We start from the raw sequence: 14,399 nt of genomic DNA, 5'->3' as shown, positions 1-14,399 counted from the left end.
AATACCTAGTTTACATTACTACTTTGAAGATATTTGACTAGGGAAAATTTTAAAAATCTGATTCCCAGAAAGATTTGAACAGCAGAGTCTTATAAGTGTATCTCAGTCAGAGCATCCATTAAAAAAAAGGTTTTCAGACTCACCCTGTGTCATATGTGGCAGAACTCAGCTAAATCTTTTGCAACTTGTAAAGGAGGAAAACGGCCACCAGAGGGGGACTGGGGACAGACGGTGATGCTCAAAGGCAGTGTTATTACCTGAGTGATCATAGGAAATCCCATGACGAAAAAGGACACGCAGCACCCAAGAGTGAACAGTGCCTTGTGCGTACGTAAGTACTTGGGGAACTCATCTGAAACAGAGGTCACAATAGTCTCGATAGTGGCAAACTGGAAGACAAAATGAAAGGATTCATTTCAGTGCACACAGTGTACACAAAGTGGTCCAGCTAGATGTAAAAGAAAATAAGAGAGCATTTTGAATCCTAGGGAGCATTTTGAATCCTAAGTGTTAAATGCTCAGATGTCAACACCAAAGCTCTGCCCAAATGATTTCAGCATTGATGGCCTTACTTCATTCCTCTCTTTGGAAACTGGTTCACTGCCCACATGGAAAATAGCAATTAACCTCATGGTCCCCCAGACAAACAAATAGGAAAAGAGTGGGACACAAAAGCAGTTTACCATGGTGTCTAATCCAAGAGTTAGAAGCATCAAAAAGAATATTATGGCCCAGAAGGGAGAGAGAGGAAGCCTCGTTAAGGCTTCTGGGTAAACCACAAAAGCAATTCCAGGACCTAGAAACAAGAAAAATAAAGGTTATCAGGTTCAGTCTTTCTTATTTAGAGAAAGATCTAAGCATCACAGAATTTAGCCTCACCTGATTAATCTCTATTTTCACCGTAAGATTCAAATCACTCATTTGCTCCTACTTTCCAAGCAGAATACGTATGCAATGAGTATACCAATATACTGGACCAAACAAATTTTAAAAATAAGCAACAGTTGCATACTGCAGCTATGTTTCTGTTCTACTCTGTGATCAAATTCCTGCCAAGTACCAATCCAGCCGTAGGTCAACATGACAAACACCCACAGCCTCAGTGCTGCCTCAAGGATGAATGGAAAAGCAAAAATCCTTCTTCTTTAACTCATCAGCACACAGTCAAATGAGAAGCAGAGAACAAAAAAGATAGCCAGATGTGATACCAGACACAAGGTAAAAACTACTGTGAATCTAAAAAAATCCACAAGAAAACCTGAAATAATGCAGAGCACAAAAAATAAGGAGCTGGGGTTTTTTAAAGCGTTAACCAGGAGTTTCCCGTTCTTTTTTGTTTGATATATTGGGCTTTAATTTCTGTCAACTTTAAAGGAAAAGCATTTTTACAAGTGTGCTCAGAGTTGATCGGGAGCAAAGGCTGCAGGAATGCAGTGTCAACATTACAGTAGATGGCACTTCTTCTCTATTCATCCCAGCTAAAGGAATTCCCACTTCCAACACTCCTGCCAGGTGAGATACAAATGAGAGCCAAGTTGTACTGAATGCCTCATGGCAAGAGAATGGGCTCCCCACTCACTCTGTCCTGGCTATTTCTGATCTAATCATTGCACCCCAGTTCCTCCAGCTCCACAGCTGCTTCTGTTCAAGAGACAACTGCTATTTGCTCACGTACTGAGGAAAACACAGTTTTAGCAGCATGTCACATCGTCTCCTCAGGCAACATGTCGAGTGTTTGGGGTTCCCTCTGAACAAAAGGCAAATACAAGACTTAGCAACACAGTACAAAAAAAGACAAACCCAACACTGTACGTGATTCAGTGTTGCTGCCTTTAAAATGTGCTGCAGAAAAAATGACTTTTTGAAATAAGAAGGGGCAGGTAGAACTACTATATATTTACAAGCACTTCTTTCACCTCTTGATTAAATATTTCTTCTTGATTATTAGAGACAAGGGCTCTCTTTACAGCAGATTCCTGCATGTGAAAGTTTAATTAAGTCTCAGAATAATGAGTTCCCATTAATACCACTTTCAGGAAAAGTTAAATTAGAGAATATTAAACTGCACATCTTTCCATGTCGACTCCTCATAACTCTCCGAAATAACATGGATCAACCACAGGTCAACAGTCACAGAGAAGCTGGCTCACATCCTTTCCATCTTTGGAGACTTAGGTGGGTATGAACTCTTTCTAAAAGTCTATTAAAGACAGGAAAACTCAAAATATTTTATATGTGTTAAAATTTAAAAAGTCCAATGACCTTGAACTTTCATTTTAAATTACTAACATTTTTCAACTGCGCTATATTCTTAATCAGACAGTAAGACAAAAAGAGATTGTTCTGTCTCTCCCTCCATGGTAAGTGTTTTATTTGTTCATCAGATAGATTAGCTTTTCCTGAAAAGAGGATTCTAAATGAAAAAACATACTATGTTTTTCAGATTAATATTTTAGGAGAAAAAAAAAAGGAAAAAACCCTTCCTATTTCCATTAACATTTTCATTCAAGGTTTTGAAAACTTGAAGGGAGATTATGTTTCATCATCGTTTTGGCTTTTTTCTCTTTCACTGCAAAAAAAAAATACAACTTTAGAACATAAAAAAATGATAGGCAAGGACAAGAACTGGTTCCTTTCCCCACTTCTTGAGTCTGCTTTTTAATTATGGTAATTCAGTGCACTACCTCAGTCCACAATTATCCCTAATCTTCGCACTCTTCCTACTACAAAGTCATCTATTACTTCACTGAATTTTGTTTCCCTCTGTCATGGAGAGCAGCAAGGCCTCACCCCTGTGAAATAATTTTAAATGGCCTAAGCAGACTCTTACAAACACACTCACAGCCCTACAATAAGCTTGTCTTGTGACAGCTATTTCCACATCCCCTGGAACAGCTGCTGAGACAGCTGGGAACAGAGAGCTCCAGCCTGGGACTCAAAGACCACCAGCCAGAAAAGGGTTTTTGATCTTCTGTGCTAAATTTTACACCATCTCCAGGGAGATGCATGAACCAGCTGAAACAAGTGTTTCCTCCACCACCAGTCCTGTCTCTCCATCCCACCTCTGTCCGTCTCTTTGGAGCTTCCACTGCAGCTCCACTCAGGCACAGCTTCTTTAATTCCTTACAAATAATTTTGGTGAGTGCAGTGTGGTTTAGCTTTTGGGGTTTGGTTTGTTTGTTTGTTTGTTCCAGAATGGAGGTAAAATCTAAAATAGAAATACTGATGTAAACATTACTCCTAAAAACACCTGGCTTCACATGGAGTTTTTAAAAAATAATGATCTCATCTGTCCAGAAAATTGGGAAAAAATTTAACTTTTCTGTTGCCACCTAGTGACTGCCAAACCAAAAAGAAGAGATGAGGCATTGAATACTGAATTGACATTACACTAGCCTGCAAGTTCAGTATCCCCTACTACTTGCTGTCAAGAAACAGTTTATCAGCTGACCATTATTCATTTCATACTATGAAATTCTCCTCTCAGACCCTATATCCCTCTATATCATCCCTCTAAAATGATTGTCAAAATTGGATAGGATTATAACTTCTCTGAATCTTAGCCCAAAAACTCTTCCTTTCCTACTTGCTGCTTCTTATAGCAAAGTAGGGTCAAGAGAGTAAGTCCTGTGAGGAGTGACTGAGGGAGCTGGGATTGTTGATCCTGGCAAAGAAGAGACTCAGGGGAGATCTAATTGCTCGCTACAACTCCCTGAAAGGAGGTTGTAGCCAGGTGGGGATTGGCCTTTTCTCCTGGGCAACCAGTGACAGGATGAGATAACACAGTCTCAAGCTGTGCCAGGGGAGGCTCAGACTGGACATCAGGAAGAATTTTTTCACTGAAGGGGTTGTTAAACATTGGGAGGGGCTGCCCAGGGAGGTGGTGAAGTCACCATCCCTGGAAGCATTCAAGAAACAACTGGCACTTAGAGCTATGGTTTAGTTGGCATAGTGGTCTTCAGCTCTGCTAATTAGGACCTTTCAGATCTCTTCTTATAACCATCTCAGTTCATTACTGAAGATCTTCTAATCAATTCTTCAGAAATGTTTTACTTCCCCATGGAGGCATCTCCTTTCTTCCCACAGTTCAGAAGCTCAATCCACCTTTCACACCATATTTCTCCCACCTTCTACACTACAAAGGCCACCTCCCTCCCATCTAAAAATCCCACCAACAGAAACAACTTTTATCTTGAAGAGGATTTGACAAACAACAGCAGAGACAGATGAAAAGACCAATAATCCCTCAGACTATGAGAAGGGACCATCCCACACTACCCTTCATCAGTCATTTACACAAAGATTTAAAATGAGTCTCAGCTTCCTTCCTTCTCTTACCAAACAAGTGATAAAGAGGTTTCAAGGAAGATATTGACTTACCAGTGTACCTTCTCCTGTACAGAAACGCCTACATGTGGTTTACTAATCCACACCAGTTTGAAGTCGTAATTCCCTCCTCCAGTATCAATGTCATCATTAATAACAGAGCTGAAGGTGCTACCAGGTGCCTGCCTAAGTAACAAAATGCCAGTGTACCCTACCTTGGTCTGCCACAGCTTCAATATTCACTTTGAGTTCATTTGCCATGAAGCCAATAACTGAGAAGATGACAAAGCCTGCAAATATACTTGTGGCACTGTTGGTACATGTGACTATCAATGTGTCCCTGAAAAGAAAAAAACAAGAAGTTATGACACCTTGTTGGGATACGTGCAAGGAGGGGTTTGTACATATTTCAGGAGTCTCTCATGAGCACACACATCTGTGGGAATGCTGGTGAAGGCACACTTTTATACTTATCAGGTGCATTTGATGCTGATCAGAGAGCACAGGAGTCTTCATATCAGCTGTGCAAGTTTTCATCACCCACGTGCCATGTAGGAACCAGAAGCTGTGCAGGAGGACAAGCATTTCTGCTCTTGGCCTCTCCAAAGATGATGACGTGATTGGTAACACATTTTTTAACTCTTTGCCTCATAAGCATATCTGCTCACTATATTACATATGGACTAACTACCACTATCCAGGTAAGACGGGTTTTGTCCTGTATCCTTCTTGCATTTATACATAAAATTCCAGGGTTTAGCTTTCTGTACCTTGCAGAACTCACTCAAACACCTTCCCATTTTCAGAGGATTCCTTGGTACATTCTCCCACTGTTGATATTGTTAAGTGAATCTCAAGCAATCTATACCTGAATGTCTTACTATGCTGGAAATGTCAAGACACGTGACTTGAGAGGAAACCAGCCCTCATGAACCCCATCCATAGTTATTACATTCCTGATAGGATTTTTTTTTTTAACAATATGTGTGTCCAGAGGACTTCCCCACAAACTACTACAACTTAGGCAAAAATAGGTCACTCACTTTCAATGTTTGGGATTTTTATGTTGGTTAGAAACATTGCTAAATTAATACTGAAATTAACCATGATGTTTCTCCCTTTTTTTTTCCCTGATATTCTGATTGTATTCATTCATCAACCAAAAATCAAAGGCCAGAAATATAGTTTTCAAAAATAGGAGCCAAAGGATTTCTGTGTGGGAGTTACTGAGTATGCAGCACCGTCACTTTTCATCAATATTTTGGGACAATTATATTAAATTACTTTTTGAGCACTAGTAAAAAGGTTTTTAAATTCCTTTTTGCAAAGAAAGGTGGATCAGGATTTTAAAGTTAAGTATTTTCTACTCTGTACTTAGAAGTCATAGGATAAGGCAGTCAAAATCCCAAGGAGTGTATGCTTTACAGTCTTGAGTTGGAAAGTTATTTCCCCTTGAGTTGGGAAAGTTATTAAGCCTCCTCTTGGGACAGTTCCTGTGATGCTGCTGCATGTCCTGAATCAGCACCTCCATCACTGCAGGAATTGGTAAAAGTTTACTTCAGATTAGCTTTAAAGAGAATAAAATAACAGGGAAGCACTCTCCTAGTGCCAATTCTTTTTGTTTCTTCCATCTGCAGACATTTATCTGGCAGGCTTTTGGATGAAAAACTACACAATGCTACCAGAACGCATTGACTTTTCTCCTTGTAAAAAAACCAACTTTCGGTGAGTTCAAATAAAAGCAATTTTAAATTTCACAACACGAAATAACTTTGTGCATGTAAAACCACACTAAGAGCAATTGGAAAAAAAAAACCAAACACATTTAGGAGATAGAAGAATCACATCTTTGGAAGGTGCAAGTTAAACTCCTGCATGTCTGACAATAGCAAAGCTCAGCCCATTCTACACATGGGCTGTTCTTCAGCAGAGGCTGCCAACTGACTCTGTTTCGTGCCACTGCTCACAGCTGTTGACAGCTTCCCAGACTGTCTTTCAACCTCATCCTGCTGATTCTGAAAATGAAGAGCCAAGAGGAGCTCTAATAAGCCTAAGGCTCCTCTTGAGACTAGTAGATTAGGGCCTGGGGAGAGGAGACAATACCCAAAGCCAAAAGGATTAAATGTAAAAGAACACCACACACGGAGAGGAGAAAGGAAAAGGGGAAGGGGGAAAGGGAAAAGGGGCAGGCCAAAAGGAGCAGGGGAAAAGGGGAAGGGGAAAAAGGGGTAGGGGAAAGAGAAAGGGAAGGGCAAAGGGAAAGAAGAGAAAGAGAAAGGGAGAGGGAGAGGGAGAGGGAGAGGGAGAGGGAGAGGGAGAGGGAGAGGGAGAGGGAAAGGGAAAGGGAAAGGGAAAGGGAAAGGGAAAGGGAAAGGGAAAGGGAAAGGGAAAGGGAAAGGGAAAGGGAAAGGGAAAGGGAAAGGGAAAGGGAAAGGGAAAGGGAAAGGGAAAGGGAAAGGGAAGGAGAAGGAGAAGGAGAAGGAGAAGGAGAAGGAGAAGGAGAAGGAGAAGGAGAAGGAGAAGGAGAAGGAGAAGGAGAAGGAGAAGGAGAAGGAGAAAGAGAAAGAGAAAGAGAAAGAGAAAGAGAAAGAGAAAGAGAAAGAGAAAGAGAAAGAGAAAGAGAAAGAGAAAGAGAAAGAGAAAGAGAAAGAGAAAGAGAAAGAGAAAGAGAAAGAGAAAGAGAAAGAGAAAGAAAGAGGAGAGGAAAAGAGGGGGAAAAAAGACACAAAAGGCATGAGAGAAAAAAAGACACGAGAGAAAAAAAGACACGAGAGGAGGATCTTACAAATCAGATTTCTGCAAGTTGGAAGACAATATGTTTAATAAAACCGATTTTTTCACTCTTACATACCTGTAGCAATTATTATGGAATTTGTTGTAAGAAGAGAGAGTAATTAGACCTCCCCATGCTGCAGATAAGGAGAAGAAAATCTGAGTGGCAGCATCCTTCCAAACCTACGTAAGACAAACAGGAGAGGAAATAGCATCAGCTTCAGGAAAGAATGTTAGAGTGTTAGAAAGTTCAATAATACTATTACATGTTACTGTGAGGGGATTGACATTTAAGTACTTTAAATGAACTTTAAACTAAATGGATGTCAATAGAATATTTAAAAGTAAAACCCTGCCATGAAATACATCATGCCCATTTGATGAAGAGTACTATTCTGATTGAGCCCATATAAAAGGACCATATTAACTTTGCTGTATATGGAAGACACAAATATCCAAACTACATTGTTTTATACACATCAGTTCAAATACATTCAAAAAAAAATACAAATCAAGAGGAAAAATCTGCACCAGATACTGATGTTTTATCTGCCAGTGACCCTAAATAATACTTTATCCACATAAGATGAAGAACGAGTTTCCACAGATGACAATACCACCCCTGTACACATAAAATGCTTTCAGCAGACACCAAGAGATCTTCATGACTTATTCACCCCAGTAGTTAGAAGCGCAATAGTAAACCCACCATAGCATCAATTAGCTTCTCCCACTTTGGTGTGATGAAGTACCAGATTCCATCTCCAGCTCCAGGGAGAGTTACTCCTCTTATAAGAAGGATGATGAGAACTACATAGGGGAATGTAGCTGTAAAATACACCACCTGGACAGACCAAAGGAAAGGTTGGTAAAAGGGCTTATTTGGATAAGAAGAGAGGAGGGGAAAATACAGGTGCTACAGAATTGCCTGAAGAAAGCAATTACTCAGGCTCAGAGACAACAGTAAACTAGGAAATAAACTAGGAAAACAACAGTGTTATTTCCCAGGAAATCTGAAATTTTATGGCTCTTCTTGCTGCTGGAAACAGGAATAACACCAACAGCAACAAAGATAATAGTTGGGATTCTAGACAGAGAGAGGAAGAGGGTTCCTCTCTCTGTATGGAGAGGAACAATAGGAATTTACAGCTAAAAGAAAATATCACTTTTGATCCTTGCCCAGAGCAAACTATCACAGCTCAATGGAAATTAAATGAGCAGTGCCATTCAATAACACTTAAATTTCTGTGGGTTTTTTCCCTGTATATTTCCATATATTTTTCTGTATTTAACAAAAAAAAAAAAGCCTAATTAAGTTTTATTACTGTTTGTACTTCTTAATAATTGCATATTACCGCGGTGATATTTATGGTTCAAATGCAAAAAAAAGAAAGTCAGTGAAATGATCCAGATAGAACTAATCACCATGATATCTAAATACACAACAGTGGTTGTGTGTCTAATGTCTTAATAATTATCTAGTACAGAGCTCTCTGTGGTCAGACAAGATGACTAGATTATGGCCAGTTAAGCTCTACACTTGACACAAAAGCATTTCAAATATTTTTCACATTAACCTCTGAGTTTAAACAAGCCAGAATCATAACATATTGTGGAATCATATCATAGAATGGTTTGGGTATGAAGGGACCCTAAAGCCCATTTCATTCCAACTTCCTCCCATAGGCAGGGACACCTTCCACTGGTCCAGGTTGCTCAGAGACCCATCCAGCCTGGCCTTGAACACTTCCAGGGATGGAGCAGCCACAGCTTCACTGGGCAACCTGTTCCAGGGCCTCACCACCCTCACAGGGAAGAATGTCTTCCTAATATCTAATCTAACCCCCCTCTCTTTCAGTTTGAAGCCCTTATCTTTGTTCTGTCACTCCATGTCCTTCTCCAAAGTCCCTCTCCAACTCTCTTGGAGCCCCTTTAGGAAGGTGCCCTAAGGTCTCTTTCAGAGCCTTCTCCAGGCTGAACAACTCCAGCTCTCTCAGCCCATCTTCATGGAGAGATGCTCCAGCCCCCTGAGCATCTTTGTGGTTTCCTCTGGACTCACTCCAAGAGGTCCATGTCCTTTTTATGTTGTGGGCCCCAGACCTGGACACACCACTCCAGATGTATTCTCACCAGAACTGAGAGGGAGAATCACCTCCCTCAACCTCTGGTCTGAGCTGAAGCAACTTTTGAAACTGCTTTCCTAACCTTCTTTTTGCTGTTTCAAGAGGTGTTTCAACAGGTTACCCTGATGAATTTTTGTGCAGTCTAATCTCTGTATAAATACAAGATTTCTATCTCTGACACCAAGAACTCAATTTTTTTCCTCTCTGACATCAAAGAGTCAATATTTTTCTTGGCCATTAAGACACACTTGAAGAAATATCTGTTGCCATACCCAAACCAAAGTTATTATCCAGACCCTTATCTTTCACAAAACATTTTTCCACAGTAAGGTGGGGGAAAAAATATCTCAATTTTCCCATGGCACTCTGAGTCTCTGGATTTTTAATTACCAAATTACCTCGCAAGAGATGATGTCAGCTTCCAGAAGCAAAGGGATGGCTTGTAATCAGAAACTCTGGGGTCAGCTCTAGAAGGTTCATGTCTGCATTTCCACTATCTTTATCCCATTAAGTATCTAGTTATTTTGCTCCAACTTTTTTGAAGTTCAGTTCTGATTTTAAAATATGTTACTTAGCATCTACATTTACATCAAAATTTCCTGGATTCCAGTGGAATGTGAGATGATTGCAGAATTTTGATAAACACCACACAGAATAGGGAAGGCTGGAAGGTATCCTTTTTGCCATCCCACTGCTGAGTGCAGCTCAAGAGCTCCTTTTAAACTGACTGAAGATTAAGGAACAAATGCTGAACAAAAAGTGTTTATGTTTTGACTGAAAACATAGACAGGAAAAAGGCATTTCAATTAATACTTAGTCATTTACTGAAAATATTTTCTGAAATTCAGTGCCTTAAATGAGTGTGATTTCCTTAAAACATCACCCTGCTTTCTTGAAGTGTACAATCTCAAATACTATTCTTACTTTTCCTGATGACTTGATTCCTTTAGCAAGGGAGGCATATACAATCACCCAAGCTAGGAAAAGAGATAGTGCCAAGGGCCATCTGATCTCACCAGGATATTCAATTCCTGCTGAAATCTTCAATACAAAGTACCTAAGAATAAAAGAATTTAAAAAAAAAAATAAAAATTGAGGGAAAAAAAGAACAGAAAAAAATAATAACAGCATTATAAAGCAACCGGAGGCAGTAATTGAGTGCAAATTCCTGGAGTATTTTGTTTTGCTTCAGCATCCTCAGCAGTTTCTCTAGAAGGTTCCAACGATTCTCACCATGTATTATTTTATTTATCTGCATTGCAGTAGTAGATAAAACTGCCGGGCATGGGCCAACACCCCAGCTGTGCTGAGCACCATAGGAACAGAACACAAGTAATCCAGCATTTGAACTGCCTTTCATCATTCCCAAGCATAAAAAATTAACATTATTTGCTGTCCATAGCTATTATATTTCTAGTTTTCCAAGCAGTGATTTGTTGCCTGTTTCAGCGGATTTTAAAGAGAGATTAACATAACGGTCACTAAACAAAGAAAGATCTTACTTGAAATATTCTTCACTTCCACTGACAAATGTTTTGTTTCCTTCCCTGGTGAAGTTAACCATGGTTAAGTTTGGATAGGCACTCATGCAGAAAGTAGAGTTCTTGATTTGTATTTTTGGATGGTCACCAATAATGCAGGAATCTAGGAAGAAAAAAAGAAAATAAAAACAAACAAACAAAACAAAACACAAACAACCAAAAAAAAGGTGTAAAGTTGGGGTTTTCTGTTTGTTTGGTTGGTTTTTTTCTTGTAAAATTACAAGAAAGCAGTAAATCACACATTGAACTTTTGTTCAAGTGCCTATACCTTTTCTGGAAGGTTATTACTAGGATTACTTTTCCCCTTTTCATGTCACAGTGAGTTTTTGGCCGTTTGCAAAAACGGTTTTCGTTTTTTTGTTTGTTTGTTTTTTTCGTTATTAAGAGAAGCTTCTCTAAAGGCAAATAATTTGTCTAGAGGACACCCGAGGCTGCCAGCTATGATATTTTGTTCTGTGCTTTCTCCCCTATACAGAGTTTTTCCCCGGGGATTGGGGGGGAGGGGGTGTGTGAAGTTGGGCTTTTATTATCATTTTAATTGACAAATCTCATTCATCCTTAATGAGGAAAAATTCAAATAAAAGGAGAGGGAAGCGCCCATGTGATACAAATCATTTCAAAGTGGTTTTAAAACGGACCGTTCCTCCGTGCTGGGAACCTCGCCCGGCCACGGTCATCCGCAATATCCTCTGGCATCTCCTAGGGGCGCAGCTGAGCTGAAGAAAACTCTGGAAAACCACCACGGCCATAATTTTGGAAAAAAAAAAAAAAAAAAAAAAAAAAAAACAACAAAGAAAAAGAAAAAAAAAAGTCCCAACTCACCTAGCAAAAGTTTGTTTTTATCTTTACAGTCTGGCGTGTTCCACGGGTTGTTACAGGAGGCCCAGGGCAGCACAGGTACAAAGGACGCAAAAAGGTAGAAAAGTGTATAGCACAGGATAATATTGTAATATATGGCTATTAGAACCGAGATGATCAGCATGGCGATGCCGCAGCCTGGGAACAGAGAGGGGAGACAGGAGAACATCGCTATTAATCCCGGGGAAGGGGGGCAGCTGCCGCAGCCGGGGGAGCGGCGGGGCCCGGCGGCTGCAAAGCATCGGCTTCCTCTGGCACAGGTACGGGGGTCTCCCCGCTTTGAGGGGCTTCCCCCGCAACTGGCACAGGTACGGGGGGTCCCCCTGCTTTGAGGAGCTTACCCCGCAAGGACCGCGCAAGGACATGCGGCTGAAGCCATGCGAGAGAGGGAGTGCAGGTCATGCTCCCCAAAACCGGGCCGGCTCCTGCTCCGCTCACCTTGCAAGGCCGGGATGGCTTTCCAGACCGACACGGGGCCCTGACTAGCAAACTGCCCCAGGGAGACTTCCAGGAAGAAAATGGGGATCCCAGCTAGAGCCAACATCATCAAATAGGGGATGAGAAACGCACCTTGGGGGGCAGGAGGGGAGAGAAGAGAGAGTAACCTGAATCACCCCGTGATATTGGGGACAATTCAGTCAAGACATGCAGCTATTAAATTTTTTCTATTTGTTATCGCTTCCCGCTGCTGCCGGCCTCGACGGGGCGGGAATGGGGTGGGGGAAGGTGGGCGACAGCTTTCTGCATTTCCAGCATTTGCTCGAGACAATATTATTGTTAAAGGAGTACTTTAACGCCTCCCACTTAGTTCTTATGTGTAAAAAAAAAATGCTGACAATTAAAAAATAATTAGTTTAAAATCCCTTCTTCCCTCACAGAAAACAGGCTCTACAGAATCGTTTTCGATGATCACAGCACCAATACCCCCTGCTGATAGACGTTTCGTAGAGGGAAGGGTTTTACAGTTGCAGGGGCTTGAATCCAGTAACGCTCACCGGTTCTCCGTTTAAATAAGAGCCTCTGGCAGGAGAACCCCTGCAAATAAACTTTTTCTTCTCCTTGAAAACTATTAACGGCACAAACCCTCTCCTAACTTCTCCTCTATTCTGCTGAGCAGCATTCGCTCTACGTCAAACGATTATTTTTCAACCGGATCATTGAGAGATTTAAAATAATTCCCCCAAACTTCAAGAAATAACAAAATGTCTCGATTTGGGATCAAACTTCCTCTTGTGACTATCCTGATTGTAAAGTTCTGTGTACAGACCTTTACTCCCTCCTCTTCCCCCATCCCACCGATTGCGGATTCAGACCCGATTGTGCATAAATGAGGTGAAGGGAGTCCTGGAGCCCTCCCTCTGTGATCAACCCGCCTCTTCGTTTTCCTCCCTCTCCGGCCAGCACCAATTGCAGGTGTTTTTAAGGAAAGCACTGCCTTTTAATGAAATCTCGTCGGAGCTTTCCTACTTCCAGAGGTGACCATCACAAAAAAAACCCAAAACAAAAAACAAACAAACAAACAAAACCACCTGGCAGATGCTTCACCACGTCGCTGATGGTCTGAAGGTGCCCTTGCACCTCGGCTAAGCCCGGGGCTGGCTGCCCGGCAATAGGGAGCCGCCAGCCCCCTCTTCCCTCCTTTTTCTCCCCGCCAAAAAGGCAGAGACTGGCTCAGACCCGTACGGTACTGCAGGTAGAGAGACAGGAAAAAGCCATCATACCTCCCCCATTCTTAAAGGCCAGGTACGGGAACCTCCAGACATTGCCCAGCCCCACTGCATAACCCACCATGGAGAGGATGAAATCCAGCTTGCTAGACCAGTTCCCTCGGGCTTTATTTTCATCCCCTACATCGTCTTCCTAAAAGGGGAGAAAAGGGAGGAAAAATGGAGGGGGAGAACAAAAACGAAAAAAAAAAAAAAAGGAGAGAGAGAGAGAGATGGGAAAGCAGCTACTTTTGCAGACAAGTCCCGCGGTGCTGCGGCTGCACCTGCGAGCAGCGGCCGGGCCGGAGGGACCTTCCCGGGAGGCCCCCCCTGCAGCCCACGCCACTGCTGCCTGGCCTCTCTTCTGTCCAGAAAAAACCCACACGAAAGGTGGGTTTAAACTATAGCCCTCCACTGAGGGCTCGGGGGAAGGGGGAGTGAGGATCGCCTGGGAGGTCTCATCTCCTCCTCTGGGGGTTGAAGCCCTCAGTGCCCTCGGAAGGGTAAGGACCGACAGCCAGCTCTCAGCACAGCCCGCAGAGGCCCAGCACACGCAGATGAACTAAAGAACTGCTTTTGCTGAACGAACAGCCCCCCACGCCCCCGTTCCAGGGTAAACGCAGATACGCGGAAGGACAGGGAGAGGAGGTGGGCGCGGCACCTTCCCGGCCCCTCATCCCACCGGCGGAACCCATGGGATGGTTCGACCTCTTACAGGGTTGGGCTGATTTATTTGGCCCTGGTTTTGGTTACAGGGCCAAGGCACGCAGCCACCGGGGGTTAGGGCAGGCGGCCGAGCCTGAGGAGAGGAAGGGCAAGGCGCCCTTCCCGTCTGATGCTGGGGACAGGACCAGACCTCCCGCAGGGGCGTGTTAGGGGGGGGCACGGGTCGAACCCGGGGTACACCGACAGGCACGGCCTAGGGAACGGACTGGAATTACACAGGATGGTCCTTTGTACCGGTATTACATTATTAGCACTCGCCAGCATTACAGCTCTGGACCTAAGATCCTCTCTCCCCACCGCCGCACAGCCCCATCCCCGGCTGACCCGGACCTGCTTTTAGAACTTCA

The 14,399-nt window shown here is 42.6% G+C and overlaps 1 protein-coding gene across 1 annotated transcript; it reads right to left on the bottom strand.

The window, feature by feature from the left end:
* Positions 1–257: 257 nt before the first annotated feature.
* LOC135408838 (sodium- and chloride-dependent glycine transporter 2) lies at positions 258–13,475 on the bottom strand (the record flags this gene model as incomplete). The annotated part of the gene is made up of 10 exons (XM_064643806.1): positions 13,342–13,475; positions 12,059–12,190; positions 11,585–11,758; positions 10,724–10,865; positions 10,146–10,278; positions 7,808–7,942; positions 7,178–7,281; positions 4,542–4,666; positions 684–796; positions 258–389 (listed from the first exon to the last, which is right to left on the bottom strand). Coding segments are annotated over exons 1-10 (1,260 nt in total), but the record flags the coding sequence as incomplete, so codon positions are not given.
* Positions 13,476–14,399: the final 924 nt, after the last annotated feature.

This window comes from Pseudopipra pipra, unplaced genomic scaffold (assembly GCF_036250125.1).
Source record: "Pseudopipra pipra isolate bDixPip1 unplaced genomic scaffold, bDixPip1.hap1 HAP1_SCAFFOLD_676, whole genome shotgun sequence".
In the NCBI taxonomy this organism is placed as follows: domain Eukaryota; kingdom Metazoa; phylum Chordata; class Aves; order Passeriformes; family Pipridae; genus Pseudopipra; species Pseudopipra pipra.
Note: the sequence above shows the minus strand (reverse complement) of the source record. Positions and strands in the feature narration are given on the sequence as shown.